The 27375-nt window shown below is 32.5% G+C and overlaps 1 protein-coding gene and 1 long non-coding RNA gene across 21 annotated transcripts in view; both read right to left on the reverse strand.

Annotated features, from left to right (window-relative positions):
- Positions 1–27375, reverse strand: part of iqsec1b (IQ motif and Sec7 domain ArfGEF 1b) — a 347358-nt gene that overhangs the window by 76492 nt on the left and 243491 nt on the right. For 2 of the 20 annotated variants that reach the window (XM_087273783.1, XM_087273770.1), the window contains exon 1: positions 1911–2024. The exons of 16 other annotated variants lie outside the window; for them this stretch is intronic. Coding sequence is in view for 2 of the 4 variants with exons in the window: in XM_087273766.1 (XP_087129892.1) it covers positions 4188–4225 (38 nt within the window). In the remaining 2 variants the exon portion in view is untranslated. Of the gene's footprint in view, positions 1–1910; positions 2025–4187; positions 4472–27375 lie in introns of those variants that run through there. 2 more of the 20 variants (XM_087273766.1, XM_087273781.1) reach the window with 2 other exon arrangements.
- LOC147841808 (uncharacterized) lies at positions 15152–16609 on the reverse strand. Its single transcript, XR_015502675.1, has 3 exons — positions 16103–16609; positions 15662–16059; positions 15152–15590 (listed from the first exon to the last, which is right to left on the reverse strand). It is a non-coding gene; the product is annotated as an uncharacterized LOC147841808 (long non-coding RNA).

Raw genomic sequence — 27375 nt, forward strand, 5'->3', positions numbered from 1 at the left:
TATACCTATATATCCTGTGTATATATATATCCTCATTATTTTTAACACCTCTAAAGTTATGCAATGGCACAGAGTTAGATCTCTTTCTTGATTTCCAACAGAAACAGCAACGCGTGCTGCATGACATCACTTTGTTGCAGAGATGCTATTGGTTAAATGCCGGCAAACACAGAAGCAGTTTGACGCAGAAAGCGTGAGTATGCCTGTGGTCTGGAAATTAGAAAGTTGATAACGATAACATTGTCAAAGCAAACTGTGAGATATGTAAATTTCAGATTGCCTGCTGGGTATTTTAAGTTAAGTTGTCATTTGTCTTTATATTAGATTTTTTTTATATTTACAGTTGCACTAAAGTCCAAAAGTGAAGAGTTTGTTATTTATTATGTGATTGGTCAAGAATTGCTCTGTTTGTTAACAGAGTTGTTGAATGTAAAAATAAAGTGAATTATATGAAAAATAAGGATCATCCTGGATCTATTTCTTCGCTCTTCTTTATTATTTTTTAATGTATTATAGAAGTATCGTATCGGGTTTTGGTATTGGTTTTCAAAATCAAATGACTGGGACTCCCTAGATAAAACGAAACATATTAACAAATTAAACAACACAAAACATTATATTTATAACAAAATGAAGCAACAATCAAACAAACAAAAACAGTGTACAAAAAAGTCAAGTAAAAAACAAAACAAAACAAAACAAAACAAAACAACAAACAAACAACAAACAACAACAAAGAAACAACACAATAAAACAAGTTAAACAAAGAGGCAACACTGTTTGTTTCTTCATTTTGTTTTGTTTTGCTTTGTTTGGTCGTCAATAGAAACCCATTTTATAAACAATGACATTGTAAATTTTTACATACTTTCTAGTGTTTTCAATTATTTCAAGCTAATATACCATATAGGCTAATTGTTATCGCTGATAGCAATATCTTTCTGTTATGGCTAGTTAGCAGTTTTTAATTAAAATTTCATTTAAAATGGATCTCTAAAAACTAAAAATTCTACAAGTGGATTAGGAATAACAATAAGCAAAATATGAACAAAAAATTTAACATTCATCATGCATTGATATGACAAAACCTTCAACATAAATGTTGCAACTTTTTTATGAAAGAATAGCCTAAGTACATACATGTTCATGTATTTCAAGTACACGCCTAAGCTTAAGAGTCTAATTACATCAGCAGATCCAAAGATAGTTTAGCTGACACTCATGTGAGTGCAAAAACACCACCGGCTCAGATAAGACTCGATTCATAACCACAAAGAATGATTATTACTGCATTATCTGACACCAAGCAGCTTATTGCTGCATTATCTTCTCCAAAACTGAAAAAACAACCTCCCAAGGACACCACCAGAGCCAAAACACCACAAGACACCAAAGGAATAGCTTGACGTCAGCATATGCACAAACAAAACAAGTCCTGCCATGCATAAATACAGAAAAAGCAATGAACGTCAACTGCAAGGTTGTAATTTCTCCATGTACTCCTGCATTTAATTCCCTTAATGGTTTATGTTTGAATGTGTTTGCGTCAGTTCTTTCTGCTCCAATGTCACCATCCTAATGGATAAAGCAAGCAATGCTCCATCAGCAAACAGTTAAAGTAACAGCAAGAAACTCTGGAGGTCATCAGACGTTTTCATCACCCCAAAGTTTTACATAGTCTGTTCAGCTTAGTAAGCAAACAAGCCAGTGTCCTCCAGCTGTAGACTGCATTAGTCAGAATGACATCACACAACAGAACAGAAAGAGAGAGAGAGATAGAGAGAGCAGGAGTGCTAAAGAGAGACAGTGAGAAATAGCTGCATGCCTTAACAGCTGCTGCAGTGTTTGCCAGACACCTGCAAACACACACACACACACACACATATGCGCACACACACACACTCACATACCTCTCACTTCATCCGAGCCCCAAATAACATTAAACAGCAGTTTGTGGAAGTGTGTTGTGGTGCTTGATGGAGCTCCTCTCAGCCTGCGTGACGATGCACTTCACTGGGCTGCCTGTCTCTCTCTTTCTCTCTCTCTCTCTTGTCCCTCGCACGCCCTCTCCACTGATTTCTCTCTCTCTGCTCTTCTCAGCTCCGCCCCCTGGACTCCTCCCTCTCTCTCTCTGTCTGTCAGTGTGTTTTCTGGTAAAGGTGTGTCGCCATGCATTCATGAAAAGGGATTGTGTCCTGTTTCTCAGCTCTTTTAATGTTTTATTAATTTTTTTTTTTTTTTTGAAAGAGCTGCAAGGTCACTGGACATTTTTAAAACACAGGTTGGGAAAAAAAGGGCTGGAGAGAAAGATATACATACACACACTACTTGACTACCTGTCTTGTCATTGATTGCAGTTGTAAGAGCAACAAATAATAACTTGGCTTCTAGTTGATCATTTGGAAAAGTGGCAGAAGGTAGATTTTTTCAGATTAATCATCTGTTGAACTGCATACCAATCATCACAAATACTGTAGAAGACCTATTGGAACCCACATAGACCCAAGATTCTCAAAGAAATCAGTCAAGTTTGGTGAAGAAAAAAATCATGATTTGGGGTTACATTCAGTATGGAGGGCGAGCGAGTGATCTTCAGAGTGGATAGCAACATCAACAGCCTGAGGTATCAAGACATTTGTGCTGCACATTACATTACAAACCAGAAAAGAGGGTGAATTCTTCAGCAGGATAGCACTCCTTCTCATACTTCAGCCTCCACATCAAAGTTTCTCAAAGAAAAAAGGTCAAGGTGCTCCCGGATGGGCCAGCCCAGTCACCAGATGTTAACATTATTGAGCATGTCTGGGGTGAGATGAAGGAGGAGGCATTGAAAATGAATGCAAAGAATCGTGATGAACTCTGGTCCTGCAAGAACACTTTCTCTGCCATTCCAGATGACTTTGTAAATACGTTATTTAAGTCATTGCAGAGATGTATGCAGTCGTCCAAGCTCATGGGAGTCATACACAATATTAATGCTTTTTACACTGCATTATGACTTTATATTCTATACTGTACATTATTTCTGTAAAGTGACAAGACTTTTGTCTAATCAAAGTCAGACCTTACTGTCCTAATGAAATTATTAAAAATCAAGATATGATCATATTTTATTTTAGTAAAATAAGCGTAACCTAGCTATATATGCCACTTCTGCCACCAAACGATTAACTAGAAGGCAAGTTATCATTTGCTGTTCCTAAAACAACTTAGATGGGCGACAAAACTTTTGACAGGTAGTGTGTGTACATTATATATACATTTATATATAAAATATACATTTATATATATATATATATATATATATATATATATATATATATATATATATATATATATATATATATATATATACATATAAAATATTTCTATTCAGCATCCAAAGTCCAAAAATATTGTCATAAGTTTTTTTTTTTTCATTTTTTGCAATGAACTATTTGCATCTGTCAGTTATTCTTCTTCAAATTAGCATATAAATAGAGTATGGTACGGAGAGTTAAATAAATATATTCAAGTAAACTATCATACATAATAAATACATATTTAATTTTAATATAATTTGTCTGGGTTGGAGTAACTGTAATCGTACATATAATTTATTTAAGCTGTATGATGTCATGTTCATTTTCATCATCATGTTGCTTTTTAAATTTGTATTAAAAAATTACAACAAATTATTTAGAATATTATATAATACATACTTTTTTATTTTAAGTTTCATTTAAAAATCTAACTAAGTATTTAAGTCAAATAAAATGAAGTATATATTGTAGAATAATTCCACTTTCATAACATGTGCCTAATTGGATTAAGACTATAGCACAACTGGTAATGAAGTATATTTCTCTGAAGGCATGTCTGTCTCTAAAATGTATTTCTGAATTAGCTTAAATCATAATGTTGGCACTGACCTTTGAACCAGTTTGTTCTTTAGGCCCATTAAGAACCAACAACCAGAAAAAAAAACATTATCTTCAGCTTACACCACAAACAACATTTCAATTTCTGCAGCACATAAATAAAAAGTCCCTCAGTTCAGTTTTCTAATCTGACAGCTCTTCAGCTCCTATCTGAGTCTTTAAACCTGCTGCTCTTATGCTTTTATCTTACTTTGATACTGTCATTTTTCCAACTAACCCGAGCTATACTCTTCTTACACTGACACACTGTAAATGTTGCACACTTACTGTTGCGCCTTCAGACGGCAGCTGGCATGAAGCGGCATCAATCTATCGTGCCCGTTCCTAAAGCGCAAACGTCTCAAGGTTGACCTCGGCTCACTCCAGATCCGAACCGCAGAGTTTTTTCCACATCCGCGTTGAGTGCCAGGACAGCAAGTTTTGTGTACGTGCTAATCTAAGTCCAATACAATCTCTCTTTCACTGTATAGGAAGGACTTAACTTTAATGGGATTGTAAGCTGAATCCGGCAGGTGGTGGCCATGATTAGCTCATGTTCGGCTTTTGCTTTTAAAAATGGCAGAGACTTGTGCAACAAACAGACAGGGAAGTTGGACTGAAGTGGAGCGCTACTGGGCTGCCAAAGGTGCAAGTACAGGCCATGAATGATGACCTAAAGATTCCTGGTAAAGCAAAACCACAACGGCTGCTGTAAAGTACTTAAGCAAGTAATTATTGATGCGGCTGCAGAAACTGATCTGGGGGGACAGCTGACAAACTCTTCAAGGGTCTTTATCTCAAATATGACAACTTAACCTTGGTAATATTAATAATGGAATATATACATGCCCCATTATTTGGAACACAAGACAAACAGAAACAGTGTTTGCCAAACAGTCAAAAACAGCCAAAAATAGTAAAACATAGTAAAACAAATAAAGTGACATGACAGACAAGCAGATACAAACAAATGTGGATGCAAGTATTTGCATGTGAAAGTATTCAATGATGGTTAAGGTGATTGAACATTCTGGAATGAGCCTGTGTTATTTAGCAGTTGTTATCTGTGAATAACATGAAATGTCACAACTGACCCATCATAACTGAGTATTCCAGACGCTGTGTAAGAATCTCACAGGAATTTCTTTGCATATGAATAAAATTGTGTCCACTTTTCTGGAAATATGTAAAATATTGTTTCCTCCTGAGACTGGGCAGGATACTGAATACATTATATCCATATTTTATATGATTATTGTTTTTCACACCACTGTTATTGACTGTGACTGAATACATGAGTGTATGCTTCATTCAGCTGTTTTTCTTTGTTTAATTAAATAGTTCATAAATTATTACAGCTCAAATCAATATTTATTTTGTATCTAATTGCTTAGTTTTGTGGCAAGTAGCCTTGTAATAAGCAAGATACTGTATATCTTAATTAGCAGACACATTTATAGACACACAAAAACACACACACATTTTTTCAAAGGAACCTACTTAACAAGGCCTTTTCCCCATATCAAACATTTATTTTCTTATTTATTTTTATTAATTATTACTTTATTTTAGTTAATGATAAAAAAAACTAATAACTACCATAACTAATAACTAAATATATGTTTGTTTATAGATCATCAAATAGTTTGTATAGCTTATGTGACACACATAGAAAGCATATAATAAATATATTCAAACTCTCATTCTATATCTGCAAGTTTCACTCAGTTCTATATACTCAAATTTTCCTGAATGGCATCCTATATATATATATATATATATATATATATATATATATATATATATACACACACACACACACACACACACACACACACACACACACACACACACACACACACACACACACACACACACACACAGTTGAAGTTCTGTAGATTATTGAGAAAAAAACATAGCTTAAAGGGGCTAATAATTCTGTCCATAAAAGGGTGTTTAAAAAATAATACTATAAGAAACAATAAGACTTTTCCCAAAAGAAAAAATATTATCAGACATACTGTAAAAAAAAAAAAAAATTCCCTGCTCTGTTAAACATCATTTGAAAAATTTAAAAAAGAATAAAAAAATTCAAAGGGGGCTAATAATTCTGACTTCAACTGTATATATATATATATATATATATATATATATATATATATATATATATATATATATATATATATATATATATATATATATAAAACCCTTCACCCTTATGCCCTTATGTATTCCAACACCCACAAACAACAATAAGCAGAGGACGCTATACAGTTTGACAAATATTGCTGGTGTTATACAACATAAAGTACTTTTGCTTCTTTTTTAGTCGATAATGTAGTTGTTTAGATTGCAACTATGCAGTTTATTTATAAGGATAGTGCCTATTTTAAATAAATATAATTTCTGATAGACAGCGCGTCGGCGACTATTAGACTGTCATTGAGCAAAGATGCTTGATGATGTTCATCCACAAGATGGCAACAGAGACAGCATAATAACTCTAAGAGAAAAGCAGCGTAACTTCAAACTACAGCTGATCAAATCATTATTAAACAGGTAAGTGATATTCTAAGTCGATTGCTCTTATGTTTGTTGTAGTGTTGTATTTATACCATATAACTGTAGTGTATTAAGTATGAGATGAGACTCGCATATCAGGAATGTGTGTTGTGTTGGCAGAAAGAAAGAAGAGATGCCCACATGTGTTTAGCGTTTTTTTTTATCGCAAATACAACAGTAATCTGGTAGTGATTGCGCTGCTTTTTTAAGGGAATATTATTGATAAATACAGTAGACTGTAATAGACTGTAATACTGTAGGGAGATATTACACATTTATGTAATACTGTATGTTGATATACTGTAATACTGATGAGGCAATAGAATAACTGACAAACAATAGACAGAACAATGTACAGACAGACAGAAAGACAGACAGATAGCTAGGCTGACAGAAAAACAAAGAAAGTAGACAGAAATACAGTTGAAGTCAGAATTATAAGACCCTCTTTGAATTATTATTATTTTTTATTTGCCAAATGATGTTTAACAGAGCAAGGAAATGTTACAGTATGTCTGATAATATTTTTCTTCTGGAAAAAGTCTTATTTGTTTTATTTTGGCTAGAATAAAAGCAGATTTAGATAAAAAAAAAAAACATTTTAAGGTCAAAATGATTAGCCCCTTTAAGTCATATATTTTTTGATAGTTTACTGAACAAACCATCATTATGCAATAACTTGCCTACCCTAACCTGAATAGTTAACCTATTTAATCTAGTTAAGCCTTTAAATGTCACTTTAAGCTGTATAGAAGTGTCTTAAAAATATCTAGTGAAATATTATTTACTGTCACCATGGCAAAGATAAAATAAATTAATTATTAGAATTTAATTATTAAAACTATTACGTTTAGAAATGTGTTATTCTCTCTGTAAACAGAAATTGGAGAAAAAATAAACATTTGGCTAATAATTTTGCCTTGTGTATAACTGTATATATATATATATATATATATATATATATATATATATATATATATATATATATATATATATATATATATATAACTGTATAGTATATATTAGTGTTAGTGTTTAGTCAGGGGTTAATGGCACTGGGTTAGTAAATGTTTAGAGAGAAAAAGAGAACACTAACTAGCATACAGTGGCAAGTCATAGAGGCTCTTAATCCCCTGAAAGCTGCACAGATTATGACCTCACCGCTGGTGTTCAATCCATTGCCTGAATCCTCATGATTCAGAAAACACAGCACAGAATGCATGTGGTTATGCAGCACGAACAATGCAGAAAAATGTAGACAACACCACAAAGTAGGATATACTGCATAGACAATCCCTACTGTATGTATTAATGTAATTTCTTTCCTGCAAACATGAGTTGAGGGACTTTCTGGTACAGGTCTTTCCTTACTGCAAAAATTACACAAATTCGCCTTAGGTTTGTTTTTTTTTTAAAGAGCATTAAACCATTTTCCACTAGCTTCCTCTACTGAGCTGGAAAAAAAGGAGAATGAGACCCCTTGAGGCATCGCCGCATTTGCCTGCTCTGAAACACAAGGACCTTTTGCCTTATTAAAACTTTTTGCTTTATACTGTTTTTATTTTATTTTGTTTGATTTTATTTTATTTTTTATAAGGTCCATATTTAATCAAACCAGAAAATTATTAATTAAACAAACAAACAAACAAATAAATAAATAAATAAATAAATAATAGTGATATTTTATATAACCCAGTTAAAATAGTAAATAAATAATTGTAAAAATGCAAATGTGAATATTATATGAAGAATACAATACATCAGTGGATGTCAGTGGCTACGCTTTTTGAACATTCTTTAAAATATCTTCCTTTCTGTCCAACAGAAATAATAAAGAAATTCAAAAAAGATTGGAGGATGAGTAAATGAATAATACAATTTCTTTGAGGTGTGTAAAAATACAATGTGATGTAACGGGCTGAAATGGCCTTGTCCAGTGTTCTTTCCTGTCATGACCTCGGTGTGAACGCGATGGTGTCTCAGTGTTTGTGTTTTGATGAGCAGTGCTTAGTGTGTGACTGCACTTCCTCAGAGTTCAGATGTGTGTGTGTGTGTGCGTGAGTCACAGGGTCACAGATGGAGTTTTTTTTTTTTTTTTTTTAGTATTCCTCAGCATCCGTCTGGCTCCCTTCTGCAGACCCAGGCAAGTGAACAGACACAACAATCTACTCTAGCACTACTGAACTCACTAAGCTACTCTGGAAATATGCAGTGGAAAGAGAATCGACATCTCTGGCTTGTCACATTTTATTACCTTGAATGCTGCGCTCACCTCTGTTTGAGCCTGTAGGGGGAGCCAATGCTCAATCTACAAGGCTGATGACGACAATGAGAAAGACATCCATTCATTTTCTCTGCCAATTTAGCTCTATAGAAAAAGATTGGTGGAACGCTAAATAATATATGCAAATATGACACCATTATGGCAAGCTGTTTTAACATTTATTCTATAAACCATACTAGCATCAAGTAGCAGTCATGTTTAAGACAGCTACTAGTACTCATTTAGAATTTACTGATGTTCATTCTTTAAGTAGTAGTACTATTTAAAAGACAGTAATTAATAAATAGAGAGCAGCACTCATTGATCAGATATTAATATTTATTCATTAGATACTAGGGCCATTTTCATTGGATACTAGTGCTAATCTCACTAGTTATTAGTAGTATTCTTGTTACTATAACAAATGTAAAATTTGTATCCCTAAATTCGATATGGGAATAGTCACCAAGACATCAACTATTCAGTTTTGACTAGTACACATTCCAATAGAACATAAAATGCATATTTAAAATATTTTGGTAGCTATACACTAGATACAAGTACTTATTTTTATAGATATAATTAGATACTACACTGTAAAACCCAAAAAGTTAAGGTGACTCATACCATTTGAAGAAACCGATTGCAACAAACCATTTAAATTCAAAAACTAATCCTAATTAGAACTGTGAACTTAATCCATTTGAGTAAACGAAGCAATTTGAGCACAGTAAAACCCAATAAATGAAGAGAACTCAAACCAACTGAGTACTGTAAAACCCAACATGTGAAGGCAACTCAAACCATTTGAGTAAAACCAGTTGTTACAAACCATTTGAGTTAAAAAACAATCTATATGAGTACTGTGAACTAACTCCATTTAAGATAAAGTAATAAGGTATTTAATTAAGTCATTACCTTTAACACAGAGTTCAAAACTCTTCAAATTAGTAAAATTAATTTTCTGTTAATTCTGAGTTAACTACACTAATTTCATTTGATAGAGTTGACTGTTGGGTTTTAAAGTGTAGTTGTTATTTATTAGATACTCTTATACATAATAATAACATTAATATTTCTTCATTATTCATCAGGGGTAACCACAGCGCAATGAACTGCCAACTTATCCAACACATGTTTTACACAGTTTATGCCCTTCCAGCTGCAACTCAGTACTGGGAACTATTGATTAAATACCACAGTTTTTATTTATTTGGTATTTTTACCTATTAAATTAATATTAATAATTACAAATTCAATAAATACTACTTTCCCAGAGATGGGTTGCGGCTGGAAGGGCATCCGCTGCATAAAAAACTTGCTGGATAAGTTGGCGGTTCATTCCGCTGTGACGACCCCGGATTAATAAACAGACAAAAAAAAACCTGTTACTTAAAATTTTTATTAAGGAAATTAACTATATTTCAGTGGTATTGCTACTTAGTAAGTAGGATTGGTCGATTTTGTGAAAAATCATAATCACAATCATTTTGTTCAAAACTGTAATCATGATTATTCAAAACGATATACAGTTAAAGTCAAAATTATGTGTACTTCTGTAAATGTTTTTTTTCTATAAATATTTCCCAATTTATCTTTAACAGAGCAAGGAATTTTTCGCAGTATTTCCAATGATATTTTTTCTTCTGGAGAAAGTCTTATTTGTTTATTTTGGGTAAAATATTATATATACAGAATTTATAAAATATACAGAATGTGATCTCTTTCGCACTTTTAAAAATATGAATGATTCGAATGTACATCAATGAATGATGCGCATACCGTGCTGCAAAAGTTACATTACAGTACATGCTTAGAGTATTTTTCACGTGAAACTGAGCTTTGCAGAGCAACAAATACGTACAAATAGAAAGGGGGGTGGTATATGATACAACAACCGTTTATCTCGATTAATGTTTTTTCATAACCAGTAGAAGCCAAAATCAAAATTGAAACTGAATTTTGATTATTTGCAAAGTATCTAATGAATAAATACTAGTTTCTATTACTATTCTATTCTTATTAATAGGTCCCAGTATCTAATAAATAAGTACAAGTGTTTACTGAATGTCCACTAGTCATATTCAAATCATAACTGGAATGCACACAACAGGCAAAACTTAATCGTCGATATCTTAATGACAGAATTCAAAATGTAAATTTGCTACAAGTGTAACTACAGAAAAGATATTGACATTAGACTAGTATGAATTTAAGCTACTAACATCACATTAATAAGTACTAGTATCTAATACATAATAGTTAGAAGTAGGGATGCACCAATATGGATTTTTTTGGCCGATATTGATAACCAATAACTCTTAAAATTTGGAAGCCAATAGACGATATATTATAGCCGATAAATATAAATATTTCAAAATGTTATATTTTTATATAGTAAACAACTTTTTTTTTTTAAAACTTTAAAAAGTTTGAACTGATCTTATGAACTGAATAGATTCTTCCTCAATGTGAAAACAGCAATAATTTTAAAATTGCAATGTGATTTTATAGATATATTCATATTGTCACATAAATCAGCACGACAAAAATAAATTATTTAGTTTTCTTCGAATATCAAACTAACATGCAACTTGACTGTTGTGACTTGACATCGGACCGATAACGATAACATTAAACATAGCATATATCAACCGATAACAATATAGCTGCCAATATATTGTGCATCCCTAATTAGAATAATGAATAAGGAAGCACTGCAGAATAAGTATATAATGAATATATAGGCTACAAGTACTTAATGGAAACCAGATATCTAAACAATAAGCACATTTATTGTAGTATGGTTTGTAGACTATTTCATGTTAAAAGAGCTTGCCATAGACATTATAATATATAAAACATCAGAGGAGTGAACTGGGACACAGTCTTGTCATATCAGACTATTCCCTGAGATATTTCTCAAAAAGAGGCTGTAATGTATATGAACTTCACCGATCTTCAGAGATGAACTGCTGTGGCTTCACTCCTGCAGCCAATTAACAGCCAGGAGAGCATATACTCGACCGCGATTGGCTGAGGGAACTCCAGGGATCTCATTATAAGCTAGAAGTGGAACTCTTTTGGCAGAGCCTCTGACGGCAGTTTGATGAGCGACTCAAAAGTGCGTGAACACGGACAAGCAAAACTTCAGAGTTCCTCTTCCTCCACCAAAGTGACACAATGCTTCATATTGTAGACTGTTACATATACGTGGCAGATGCAAGTGAGGTAATCGATATAGATGATGTGAGAAACTAGTCTGAATGCAACTGACACTTCAGTGATGAAAACAACCTTAACTGTCAGTGTTACAGGCTGACTGCAAATCCTGCGTCAGACACCTCATTGACAATGAATGACACGTTCAAACAAAGGCCTGTTGGTATGATATTGTTTATGATTTTTTTGCTTTGCCGAATAGGAAGCTAAAAAAAGGAACATTCAAAGGAGGAACACAGTATTGTATTATGGTTATGATTAAATATTGATTTATAGTTAGAAAATATAGTATTGGTAATATTGGAATATATGAAATAAGGTAATAAAACTACAATTTTTTTCTGATATGCTGATCACATGTACCAATGTACTATATTGATCACAACAAAAATGTACTTCTTATTGCTTTGTAATTATTTTTTTTTAATAGGAATCCATGACAAAAGTTTGAATCAGGTTATAAACTGCAGTACAGTTAAAAACCAAAACAAAACAGTACATACAGTTTTTATATTAATCATTAAGTTAAGTTTGTAGTATTTTGGGTTTTCTGTTATTTTTACCATAGCATTTAGGTTAGTCCAATTAAATTTACTATAATTTAACAAATAATTTATGTATATTGCATATTTTTGGTGAGATTTTGTAAAGTTTATGCATATTATTATAAAACAACTAAGCAAAATTATAGTAGTAAGAAAAGTTAAATAAAATAAAATTAAATAAAATTAAAATTAAACCAAACCAAAATAAAATAAAAGCAACTAAAATAATAAACAAACAAAAAACAAACAAAAACAAACAAAAAACAAACAAACAAACAAACAAAAACAAACAAACAAACAAATAAATAAATCAATCAATTAATTAATTAATGAAATTAAATACATGATGCATAATTTGGGGGAGGTTTTGTATAGTATATGCATATTATTATGAATCAACTAAACAACATTATAGTAGTAAGAAGAATTAATAAAACAAAATAAAATTGTTGGAATTTAAACTCTTAAAAAATATTTTTAATGACAAGGATTATATATGTATATATATATATATAAATAAATAAAATAAAGATGCATATTTTGGGGGACACTTTGTATAGTATATGCATATTATTATGAAACAACTAAAAAAAAAATAGTAGTAAAAAGAGTTAGAAAAATCTAATAAAATAATAAAACAACTAAAATCATTGTTTTTTATGTTGCTATATTGCTTATTTACTTTCGACTATCTACATGTAGGTAGAAAAGTAATTATTTACTGATTTGTAAGTTTACATTTGTGCAGTCTCATCAGAGGCAACTATTCTGTCATTGTTATGCTTTCCAGATGCAACCCAGAGAGTGATGTCATGGTGATGATATTCCAGCAAGAGATGTGAGGCCTGCAGTTTGAAGCTTCCAGCAGATTTATGTACATGCTTCCTCAGAAATGTGGTCGGAAAAAGAGAAGCATGGCATACTATATAAACATGCTATATAACACATACTATATAAACATGCAAGACAGACAGACACTCACTCACATACATGATTACAGCAGGTCTCAATCAGTGGTCCGGTTTATAATACAGAACCAAAAGTAGAGCCGAACCCTCTGGGGACACAAGTTAAAAACTTGTACCTTAGTCAGTGTTTTAACAAAAAACTACTGAATTTACCTTCATACTCCTTCATCTGCTTTTTTAGAGCTGTTTCACAAACAACAGAAAGAGTCAGAATTACAATAAAATCTATTTTAGTTTTTAATTCTTAAAATTAAACATAACAATATAATTGTATTTAAAACAAATAGCAGAACAGTGTTAATAACAAAAATAATAATTATGCTTTAATATTAGCATATTTTAAAATGTATAATAATAATAATAATAATAATAATAATAATAATAATAATAATAATCATAATTATGCATATACAGTTGAAGTCAGAAATATTAGCCCCCCCTGTGATTTTTTTCTTTTTTAAATATTACCTAAAGGATGTTTAACAGAGCAAGGTAATTTTCACAGTATGTCTGATAATATTTTATCTTCTGAAGAAAGTCTTATTTGTTTTATTTAGGCTAGAATAAAAGCAGTTTTTAAGTTTTTTAAAAAACCATTTTAGGGACAAAATGATTAGCCCCTTTAAGCTAGAACAAACCATCATTATATAATAACTTACCTAATTGCCCTAACCTGTCTTGTTAAACTAATTAATCTAGTTAAGCCTTCAAATGTCACTTTAAGCTGTATAGAAGTGTCTTGAAAAATATGTAGTAAAATGTTATTTACTGTCATCATGACAAAGATAAAAAATAAATCAATTATTAGAAATGAGTTATTAAACTATGTTTAGAAATGTTTAGAAATGTGTTGAAAAACATCTTCTCTCCGTTAAACAGAAATTGGGGAAAAAAATTAAACGGGGGCGAATAATTCTGACTTCAACTGTATATCAAAATGATTAGAATTGATGGAATTTGAACTCTTAAAAAATAGTTCTCAAGATTTGTTTAACGACAAGGATATTTTTTTCAAAGCATTATTGAACATAATAGTTTTAATAAATAATTTCTTATTTTTTTTACTTTTTTTGCAAGATATTAACATTCAGTGTAAAGTGCAATTTAATGGCTTAACTAGGTTATTTTGTTAACTAGGCAAGTAAGGGTAATTTATCCAAGGCAAGTTATTAAATAACAGTGGTTTGTTCTGTAAACAGTTTAAAAGAGATTAAGGGTGATAATAATATTGAGCTTAAAATTAATAAAAAAAATTAAAGACTGCTTTTATTTCAGTTAAAACATAAAACTGTTTAATAAAAAATAAAACTTTCACTAGAAGACAAAAATATATTATAGGAAATACTGGGAAAATTTCCTTGATCTGATAAACATCACTTGGGAAATATTTTAAAGAATATAAATTTCACAGGAGAGCTAGTTATTTTGACTTCAACTGTAAATACAGACATAATATATATATATATATATATATGTATATATATATATATATATATATATATATATATATATATATATATATATATATATATATATATATCACACGAGGGATGAGGTTGAGAACAGGATGCAGCGGGTTCTGGGCGGCCGCTTCGATTGGGTACCAACTGTACCAAAGTTGGCAACCCGGGGGTGTTTAGTTTACAGACTGTACCAAAGAGGGGGTGGGTGAAATTAAGGGAGTTTTTTTTTAGGTGGAAATAAAAACGGGATGTTTGTGACATGTTTGTTAGAAGAATGGTCTGAAATACGGGATACTCCCATGAAAAACGGAAGTGTTGGCAGGTGTGCTTACCAGTTTAATATTGATTTGATCTGCTATAGTTAGAAATCAGACTGTTATATCTTCTAAGCGTAAGGGCTTATTATGCGTTCTGTCGTCATCTTGTGGATAGAAAACGTCAACTGTCGCCAACGAGCTGTCTCTCAGAATTTGTTAATATTTTAAAATAGGCACAATTCTTGCAAATAAACTTCATAGTTATAATCTAAACAACTACATTCTTGACTAAAAAATGCCTCAAAAGTATATTTTGTTGTGTAACAGCAGTAATGTTTGTCAAACTGTAGTGTATGTAGTAGTGCTGTATTTATACCATAAGAATTGTAGTGTACTGAGTGTGAGATGAGACTCGCATAACAGGAATGTGTGTTGTGTTAACAAAACAAAACAAAACAAAACAAAACAAAACAAAACAAAACAAAACAAAACAAAACAAAACAAAACAAAACAAAACAAAACAAAACAAAACAAAACAAAACAAAACAAAACAAAACAAAACAAAACAAAACAAAACAAAAAGGGTTCCCCCTGGTGGTCCACGGCCCCATTGCTAGTAGAAACATGCAAGCATCGACTATGGATGAACAGATCCATGTGCAGAATCTAGAGCAATAGATTTATAATCCAGATAGATATAGAAAGCCTTAGAATGCAAACAGAAGGGAGGCTTGACAAACAAAACCTTTACCTGAGCTTCAGCTACAGACTATGGCTTGCCACTATACAGAGTGTGTGGCTCTGTGTGTGTCTGTTTACAGCATGTCATGCAGTGAGACGTGTATTTAATGAGTGTTTACAGGCCGCAGTGACGTGTCTCCTCACACACACACGCGCACACACACACACACACACACACACACACACACACACACACACACACACACACACACACACACACACACACACACACACACACACACACACACACACACACACAAACACACACACACACAGAGCTGTCAAAGCGCTAACAGGCTCTTCACAGTGTATCCACATGCCAGGACTGATTTAAAGCGAAGCCTGGACTGGAGTGTGTCCTGCTGGGATGGAGGGGGAAGGGGAACATCCGTATGGCAGGAGATACTGTGATGCCATATGGGGATGATGCAAGATGTGAGTGTGCTTTTATTTGACAAAGACCTTTGTGCACATTTCAAGGAATACGTGTTTGTGCAAAGATGACAATTCTGAAATGTATTTCGAAGTGTTCAAGGGATATACGACAAGGGTATTTTTTCAAAACATTATTAAACGTAATAGTTTTAATATCTAATTTCTTATAAAGAATTTCTTGCAATCAGTACATAATAATACATCAGTACATCAGTTTCAACTTATTTTGCATGATATCATTCAGTTTAAAGTGCGATTTAAAGGCTTAACTAGGTTATTTTGTTAACTAGGGTTAACAAAGTTAGGATAATTTACCGAAATAAGTAGATTCTCTCAAGGGGTCAATAAAATTTTGCCTAAAATTAATTAAAACAAATTAAAGACTGCTTGTACTTCAGTTAAAACATAAAAAGTTTAAATAAAAAAAATAATAAAACTTTCTCCAAAAGAAAAAAAAAATTGAATAAAAAATTTCACAGGGGGGCTAGTTGTTTTAATTTCAACTTTAAATACACACCAAGAAATGTTTAATGATATCAACACAAATAATATATGGTTTTATGACTCAATATATATTATATATTATATAATTAATACAGACTTTTAATATTTTTATTTGTAAATATATATTTTTTTATTTTACCATGATTAATATAGCATATATAGCATAATGTAAGACAACAGTGCAAGGCCTTAAATAATTTTATTTTTTTTTTTTATCGAAAAAAGCATTTTCATAACTATTTCATAGTGTTTTTATAATCGCTATATTATAATCGGTTGAAAAACAAAAAAACAAAACAAAACAAAACAAAACCAGGCAAAACCAGACAAATCAGGGCAAAGAGCTTAGAACGACCAAGAGGCAACACTCAATAGAACGTTCCTTTGCAACAGCAGTGCCCATCAAAAGCCCGGTGATTCTGCCATTTTGGAGTAAAAAGGATCGGCCGTCTATTAGATCTTATTGCTGTCGCGATGACAAGCAGTTGCTTTGTTTTTTATTTTTTATTTTAAAAGCGCATTAAAGCTGAAATACAACCTGAAAGACGACAATGCAACACTTACAATCAAAGACTGGTGATTATCAGCACTTTTAATAGTTATTTTTTAAATAGTTAAATTATACTTTAAATTACTTTGATTTAATAGTTCACGCACTGACATAAAACAAATGAATACTGGCTTGTTAAAATAAAGTAACATGACTTTAATAATTTGTTGATAACAGATTGACAGTACTTTTTGTTGCAGTATTATGTTATAATAGTATATAGTATTTTTTTCCCAGAGTTGTCCGTTAAAGAAAGACTAATACATTTTTATGTAAAAAGCCACATTGTCCAAAATTATTAAACTATTTTTTCATTTTTCATTATTATTAATATTCATGATTTTTAATGCTGACATTAAAAATCATGGCGGCCATACAAATTAGATAAAGTAGCTTTTGTTGTGGGGTATACTCGTTTTTGTATTACTCTAATTTGAGTAAAAAAAAAATCATAATCTAAGGTATTTTGTTAACCTTACTTTCATGTTATAAGTGAAAAAGATATTTTAGATACCAGCTATAATAAACTTAGTCTTATCAACATTTTGGAAAATTGTCTGTTTTGATTGAGATATTGTTTAAAATGTTGCTTTTTAATGGGGGTGTACTCATTTATGCTGTTTGTTTCCCAAACAACAACAGATTGTCACCTCTTGATGATTCTACTGTATGCTCTTTGATCAGGGGTCACCACAGCGGAATGAACCACCAACTTAAGCAGCATATGTTTTACACAATGGATGCCCTTCCAGCTGCAACCCAGTCCTGGGAAGTGTTTATACAGTATATTATACTTCCTTTGATTTCATTTTATTTTATTTTATTTTATTTTATCATATTATATTATATTATATTATATTATATTATATTATATTATATTATATTATATTATATTATATTATATTATATTATATTATATTATATTATATTATATTTTATACACATGTACATGTATATATATATCAAATCTTATCAGTTGTATTCAATGAACATGCATCTGAATTATCCATATTGTTAAACCCAATGTTGTGTAACAGACATTTCCAGGTTTACAGACTCTAGGCTCTTAGCTTTATGAAGTTTGCATTGACACCAGAAATAAACAGAACTAGATTACTTTCATATTCCCCTGTATTCTCAAAACCCAATTTCGTCTCAAACCCTTCAGTCACTTACAAGTACTTGAGCTAGGTTTAGCAAAGATTTGTGACTGATGGTGTCTGAGAGCAAAGTATTTGGTTAAAAAAAAAACCCTCTGGGACTCTTACACTCTCTGATATCTCCCTACGCCTGCCTTATCCATTACCAGCCATTATCTCTGCACATGAATGAATAATCCGCAATGAATTTCTAATGTGCCATTTCTCTGTGACGCCATGACACCATTTATCATTCACAAGTGTCTACTGAAGCTGATACCGACTGCTATACAGCGCACTCCATTAATACTGGACCACTGGTAAATATGAGCATAGAGGACTGTAAAAAAATATAATATTTAATATTTAGATTTATTTTTTTGCTCGTTCTTCAAAAACTCTCTACTTTCACTGACAACAAACAATTGTAAACAGAGCTCTGTTAGATATGTGTGCCATAATACAGTACAGAGATATTGGACATTTTTTTTTGTACATTTAAGTCATTAGAAACATGTATTTTCTCAACTATCTTTCAGATGTAAGGAAATATACACTGTGAAACCTGATCAGTTAACCTAAACTGTCAAAAGTGATTGCAGCAAACCTAATTTAAATTTTGAAATAAAACGGCTTGTGTACTGTTAACCGACGGATTAATAATTTATACATTTTTTTATCTGTAGATTAATCCTAAATTTGTAAAGATTGCAGAGAGATCACCTCTCACATCATTCAAATCACATGTAGGCTTTCCTGTAAAATATAATGATGATGGAATAAGTTGTGGTGAGTTATTAGGGATGTGTTGGGTTTCATTGAAGGTGTTTTCTGTCACTACTTGTTAAAAGATCGGGATCTCAACACCCACGCAACATCAATTATAAATGATGGTGATTTGCTCATGTTTATTATTCCTTCGTATCGCTGCATTAAAATCTGTTTGAAAAACACAACAATCAAGAAAAAGATTTAATCTTTACTCTTTTAGTTTAATTATGAAGTTACAAACAGTCAAATAACACAGATATTGGGATAACAGTTTATAGCTTAGATATAACCACTAATGTTTATCTTAAAGTTTAAAATCCCCGTCATATGCTCAAAAATTTAATTTACAGCAATTACATTATTTAACCAATGTATCGTCACCTTAGAATTATAAGGTTCTATCTGACATTTTTGTCAAAATTGAGTTATTGACATATTCTTGTAAAATTACAACTTATTTACATTATGTGATGTTTTTTTTTTAAAGTTTTTTACGTTTTTTACAAGTTGTTTACATAAACATTTAGAGTATTTGTAACTTAAACATTTGAAGTTCAGTTATCAAATTGGTATTTGAGTTCAGTTAATAGAACACATCAAGTCCAAACAACTATGTACTGTAGCTACTCAAAAGTTTTGGTATTGCTTCTAGCATTAGTAATAATTAAGTGAACATAGTAAGTTAAACTAACTCACTCACTTTATTTAGTGATTTTCACTGTTAGGTTTTACAGTGTAGACTGTTAATAATGGTTTTGTAAATAAAAAGGTCTCGGCTTAAATCCAAAAATATTTTTTTTGTTTAAAAGTTTTTTTTGTTTATATTTCAAGTAAAAGATCAAAAAAGTGGAACATTTAAAACATTTTTACAGCCTTCTTTGCTATTTTTTTTATTGAGGGTGTAAATAATTGTAGAGGGCAGAGCACAGTAGGTCATATGACTATATGGTAATGGACTGAGTTAAATAGACAAGCAGAGGACGGATGGGCTAGTAATCAATGTATGAGCACACACACACACACACCTGGAGCCTGACACCCCCCTTTTTCTTCTGCAGTACCATTAAAAACAGCTCAGATGCACAAACTGCTTTGCATTATGGACAAAAGGGAGACAGATTGACAGAAGACCAATTACTGGGGAAAGAGCTGCTGCTTCATTACCAGGATCAGTAGATCAGTAGACCACCACCACCTGCCCACCCCCAGTAAAACATACCGTTAATATTTACATTTGTACATTAACTGTGTAATTTTACCTCAAAAGCAGATTTCTACATTTCTGCTGTCATGCCAAATTAGAATTTTTATTTGTTCATTGACAAAAAAATTAAACCAATAAATAAGCAATATTTAAAAATAGAATAATTTTAGAAATATATAAAAATAAAATCTATGGTAAAAAGATAATTTATAATTACCAATAGATGGTGCATACTCAATATGTATGATATGCTGTATGAATAAACTGGAAATGAAGTACAAGTATTAAAAAACCACAGCCAAAAAAGAAAGAATATAATACAAAAATTAAATAGAAATACTATAAAGGAAATTAGAAAAATGATAAACATCATGGCTAACAAGAGTAAATGGTCAGTACTGAAATTCTATGGTATTTTGTACAAATAAATTGGAAGTAAAGTACAAAAAATAAAAAGCTAAACCACAATATGAAGTACTGTAAAATAGAAATAATAATCGATGAAAAACAAAACTATAAAGTGCGATGGCTAATATTAAATACATTTCTAACATCAACATTGAATACAAAATAAATTCAATATAGCTGCAAGCAGCAATTAAGGGGCCCAGCAGTCCAGAAGCAGAATAAGCAAAGCAGTCTAGAGGCAGAATGAGCTAAGCAGTACAGAGGCCAAAGTAACAAGGTTAGTGAAAAGCAGACCAAGTGAAACAATAAGTTTTTAAATAGATTTGAATTATGTTTCACTTAAAATATCAGAAAATCATGAAAACAATTAACATGTGAATGATTTATTGGTTTATAACTTTTGACCAATAGGTGGCAGATTTACAAACGTAATGTGCTGTGGTCAGTGTTAGGTGACAACGAAGAACCTAAAGTTTGGTGTCAATATATTTAAGCATTGCAGAGAGACAGCCACAGATGCAGTTTGTCATTATACGGTACCAGCACATTTGTCGGTGCCATAAATTTGGCGAATATATAACAGACCCAAAATCAGATCTTCTCAAAATGAGCAAATACCTATACACTGTATCCAAACTCCACAGCAAAACTCAAACGAAAAAGCCAGACTTCAACAAAACTGTCAACCAGAGCTCAATTATTCCTCAACACCTCCAGCCACATCTTTATATAGAGCTTCTGAATCTACTGAGCGAAGCGGCCCGGATTACAAAGAGAAGCAGGAGCCTAATGAGTGACAAACAAGCATCAGCAAAAAAGACAGAGCTGCCTAATTAGGGCTTAAATCTCCAGCTTCAACAAAGCAGCGGCTGGAAGAAAAAAAAAAAAGTGAGGTACGTTTCGCTGCCTTTTCCCCAGATATTACTTCATCTCAGATGTTTTGAGTGGCAGTTGAAAAGCGTCTCGCCGAATGAATAATTTGGATTCAACTTGGAAAAAGCAAAAGATTGAACACTTTGTTCCCAAGTCTTTCATCATCATTTTCTCATTCGTTTCGTGCGAAGGGGACAAGAGAAAAGGCCGGTTTTGGCTGAAGCATTTTCAGTTCCATCGAAAGGATTTCCTTTTTTCCCTCCGTCTGTTCTTTCTTTCCAGTAGATTAAAATCCTCTTCTTTTAGTCTCTCATGCATAATTATGCTCATCACAATGGATGAGCCGTTTAAACGGGCAGGAATTGCAGATGAGGCTGGATTGATTGGGTTGCCGGTGTGAGGTAATGGATCTGGAGTTTTCTCTCATATGTGGTCCTGAGACATTTGCTGGATTACAGTCATGAATATAGGAAAAAGTTGAAAGATACTAAGTTTTAACACTTGAATAAATCATATAATACATTTGTAATAAACTTTTTTTTTTAAATGATACATAAACTTACAGTTCTGCTATTTTGCACACAGAAATTATAATCTGATGTAAATATGATGTGATGTACACATAAAATGTTGTTTACCAGTGGTCCTTATCCACTGGACTGCAGACAGGCACCAGTCGGTGGATCAACTGGTACCGGGCCGCACAAGAAATCATTAATTATTTTCATTTTATTTACTATCTGAGTCTGAATGATGTTTTATTTTGAAAAGTCTTTTATTTTAAAAAATGACCATATTCTCATGCCTACATCTTGCTCACTTAAGTGCCCAAATTTAATCCACAAACAGCAAAATGAGTAAGAAACAGATGTCTTTAAAAAGTTTTTTTGCTAAGAGGAAAAGGCCAAGTGAAGGAAAGGAAAGGAATGGATCTGCAACCCAGTTGTCAACAAATCAGATGAATCCACTACGGCTGTGCAAGAAGATCAACTGCTGGAGATCGCAAATGACGATGACTTTTTTGAGTCAGTTCTCATATCACTTCTTTTCTAGAGTTCTTACAAGTCTGTTATTTTCAATGGAGGTGCGCGCCGCGCCGTGCCTTCCAGACCAGATCCACCCAGGTGAATAAATCCTGTGAGCGCACTGCGAGTCACATGACAAGAATTGACTGATCAGCTTCAGTTTGTATGGAATATACATTTCCATTTGTTCATGGTCATCTAGCAACCTACTGAACAAATGACAAGATACCAAGGTAAAATTGTCAGGCGTTGACCTAGGCGTGGTGACAAAAAGGTTGAGGACCACTGCTGTATGGTACTCATACAATATTATACATCTTTTTTTTAAAATATGGACTTTAAAGGGCCATGACACCCCCCACTTTCGACGTGTCACCTTTGCCCTTGCAGTTTTGCGCGATCCCGCTCCAAAAATCATTTTAAACCCAGAAGATAAAATTAGCTCACAAAAGCTCAAAATTATCCAGTTTTCCTCACAATTAAAGCTAACATGTGCTAACATTGTCTTAACTGATGCTCAACCCACACAAATCAGTTAAAATCTCAAAATAAGAACTCAAGGGCTTTTTGAAGCTTTAAGTCTAAATTTTGAAAAATATAATGCTTAAAGAATATTTATTAAAAAACTTTAAGTCTGATAAACCTAAAAAGATATAGCAACAAAATCTAATGCAGCACACGGCTTTTGGCCAAAATTTGGGCTTGTAGAATGAATTAAAGCCCTAGGAAGAGATACAATTGGTCTAAGAAGACAGAATAATAATAATATTATTATTATTAATAATATTAATAATATTAATATTAATATTAATATATATGTTTAAGAATAACAATATGTTGACTTTCTTAAAAGTCAGTTTATTTTTTTTATTTAAGTGGATTGAACATAAAACAATTAAGTTGTCCTCAAAAAATTTTAAAAATTGAATGGTTTCAGCTTATTTTAAATAAGGAGTTTAAACAAACAACAAACGTCTTTTTTTTAAATTGTGTTAACCTAGTAACCAGCACTAAACAAGGCAAGAATAATGATGAGAGCTGATCAGCCTAATGGGAATAATTTTGCTATTTCAGCGTTTTTTCAGCAAATGCATTCTCATCTTCATTTGTTTGCATTAACTTTTTTGCACACAAGTGAAAAATCACCTCAAGCAAGTGTAAAATAAAGTTTTTTTAATCAAAATTTGACTCGTTTGTCATGTGATACAAATTCTGCATTACCAAAGGGTGATGGAAACCCTTTAACCCCTGACTGCCACTCACCAAACAGTTGACCATGTTTTTACTGTTTTAAACAATGACTGTTAAAGTAATTTAAATAATGACTGTTTTAAATAATGGTTTACACACACAGCATTGTTGGTTTACAAAAAAAATCAAACAAACATTATGTTGCACTATAACACTTGATTTTGGTTTGATTGAAAAAAAAAAGACAAAAAAAAAAACAAAAAAAACAAGAAGGCAAGTTAAATAAGAATCTGAAATATTTTATGACATACTTAAAAAAAATAAAGATTATTTAGTATTAAAAAATGTTTTATTTTGATTATGTTTTGAATAAATTGGTCTTACACTTCATATTTCAGTTTTTTTATAGTATATGTATTAATTCCAGTACTTTTACCATAAACCGACATATTAGCCATTTGGTAGAGGCTGATATTTTAGTTATGGAATGTGTTAAAAAAAGTGCATTGACTTTGTTAACTAGCGAGCTAAGAAATGTAATCCAAACATTTTTTTTTCTTGGTGGGGCAGTTAAAGGGTTAGGGCAAAATATAATAAAGTGCTCAAAACCAGCATAAAAAGAGACTAGCTACAGTTTATCTGAGGGGAGACAATATAATTGTCAAACATGTTTTGGTCTCGACACATTTATCTTTGAGGAGGAAGAAAGTCTGTCTCCTTGGTTCTCTAATATCTCATTCAAACTGCACAGTCTACGTCCATTTCTCAACAAAAGTGGTGTAAATGTGTCTGGCTACAGGTGTAGCTTTCAAAAGCTTTGCACAAGAGCAAACAAGCATCAATAAAAAGCTCTCACCAACTTAAATCAATACTTCAGAGGAGAGAGACCTCTGGGAAAGTTAGCAGTGATAAACTAATGGACATTGTGTGTGTGTGTGTGTGTGTGTGTGTGTGTAAAATGACAGTGAAACTGACCTCCTGAGAGCTTGAGCTTTCATATATAATCACAGACTTTCAGTGGAGTGCATAAATTGAATCCCTAGACATTGTAAACATTAAAGCAGTCCAATAATGCTCATTTTAACAAGATTTATATAAGACTCAGGTGTCCCCAAAATGTGTCTGTGAGATTTCAACTCAAAACACCTCACGGATCATTTATTACACCCTTCAGTAGATGCCCATTATTAATGGAGGCAAAACACACTATTTTATTGGGTGTCTTTTATTTGCAAATGAGCTGCTGCTCCAACCCCGCCTTTTCAAAAGAGGACGGTGCCTTTAAAGCTTGTGCCTCAGATAACAAGCAAGACATCTACATTTCCTTTAAAGTCTTGTCAGTTTAAACTGCAGACATATATATTTTTTGTACAACAGTTCTGTCTGGTTCTCAAACCTGATTGGCTGATAGCCGTGGGATATTAAAGTATTATAAGCACTTATACAGCCTCTTCACCCTTGTGTATTACTCCACCCACAACATGGCAACAGAAACCGCATAATAAGTCCTTAGGGGAGAAAAACGTAATTTTTTCAGCGCATGTTTCAAACTACACCTTAACAAATCATTACAGATCAGGTAAGTGACATTCTAAGTCCATCTCCCTCATTTGTATGTTGTAGTGCTGTATTATATAGTAATCTGGTAGTGTTTGCTTTGCTCTGGCTTTTTTTTGGGTTATTTATTGTGATATACTGATATAAGACTAGGAAATCTCAGAAGACAAATAGCATTTCATGCCGTTCAGCCTTATAATCTTAAAATGTGAGCAGAATCACCTTTTTGTCATAATTTTAGACATTACGCTACAGAATCATTCAAATACTAGCTCTAAAGTGACGTTGGTGAATGAGCAACTGTTTCTGCTGTTCTAACGTCAGCTGCAGATGTGAATGATTGGCAGAAGAAAGTAGTTTATCTTACAAAGGGATTTTTTAGACCCTCCGTTTTTGATTTTCTTTTTTATATACATAATTATGCCATCAAACTGTTGTATAAACAAAATTTTACACATGTACCAGAGTGATATGGCTGTATATTGTCACTGGTGGGACACTAAGGCACGCACGCCTCCCACAACTACTGATATACAGCCATATCGCACTACCTGTGTGATATTGCCCATATATTATATTAGAGAAAACCAGTTGTTAGACAATGCATTGTTAGAGTATAAATTAATTTCTCAAATACAAAAAAGATCATGTCAAAAGCACACACACACACACACACACACACACACACGCACACACACACACACACACGCACGCACGCACGCACGCACGCGCACACGCGCACACACACATACACACAAACCCATAAGTTCACTGTGTGTAAACAAATGTGCATCACTATTTCATATCTGCGATACATTCTCTTGGTCAAGACAACCACACTCTACAAACAAAACCAGACATTGCCCCCCTGGAAAATTATTCAAATTAGGGATATTGTGACACACAATCCTGGTAGAAAAATCTAGATCACAAACAAGCTGGATTTTGGAAACGCTCACAAATATTATGCTTGTAAACTTGGTATCTTTGCAGATCTCTTTCAGCATCATTACGCTCAAACGAAAATAAAAAGACTCCTTTTAAGACAATGAATAATTGCATGAGCATGACAGCGTTTTTGTGTGTTCTATCCTTTTAATTGAGCGCTTTTGGGATATTTGTCTTTTCCCAGTTTTTTCCACCCTGCTATTTTGCACTCTCCAAACATCATTTAACCATTCTCTTGGAGAGAACTTGTGGTACATGCGTGGACAGAAAGGCTGTAGAAACACTTTCATGTTTGGGTTAAGACTAAAATGGACAAATATTTCCAACCACGTCACTCGGGCTGATATTTTCTTCCACTTTAAAACAGGAAAAAGTCTGTCTCATCTTTCCTCGCTCTAAAAGCTTCCTCTTTAGTGGCTGTTGTGCTGCCCCTGGCTTTTTTATAAGGGTAATGATGTTTATACGAGTTACATAAAGGCACGCAGGCATGCAAAACTCAAGCCAATGGAGCTGAAATGCGCAGAACCTTTTGCCTGTCTATAAAGAAATAAGTAACTTTTAAAGGGTCATTCATATTGAGGTTTTTTGAAATGCAATAAATAATGCAGAAATAAAGAAAAGAACCAAACGCCCATTGAGTTTCCCATGGAGAAAATAACAATCTTTCCAACAACACACAGGGGTAGACGGTGGTTCTTGAAAATAATATAGTACGACACAAAAGTAGCCTTAAATGGAGTAGAAAAAAACGCTGAAAAGTGAGTAAGTGTATTTGATTTTGCAGCTCTGCATCATTAATTGTAAAAATCTATATCTCTAAAGCAAACAACTCTGAAAAAGGGGAACTTGA

Source organism: Danio rerio, chromosome 11, assembly GCF_052040795.2.
Source record: "Danio rerio strain M-AB ecotype USA chromosome 11, GRCz13ab, whole genome shotgun sequence".
NCBI classification, from domain to species: domain Eukaryota; kingdom Metazoa; phylum Chordata; class Actinopteri; order Cypriniformes; family Danionidae; genus Danio; species Danio rerio.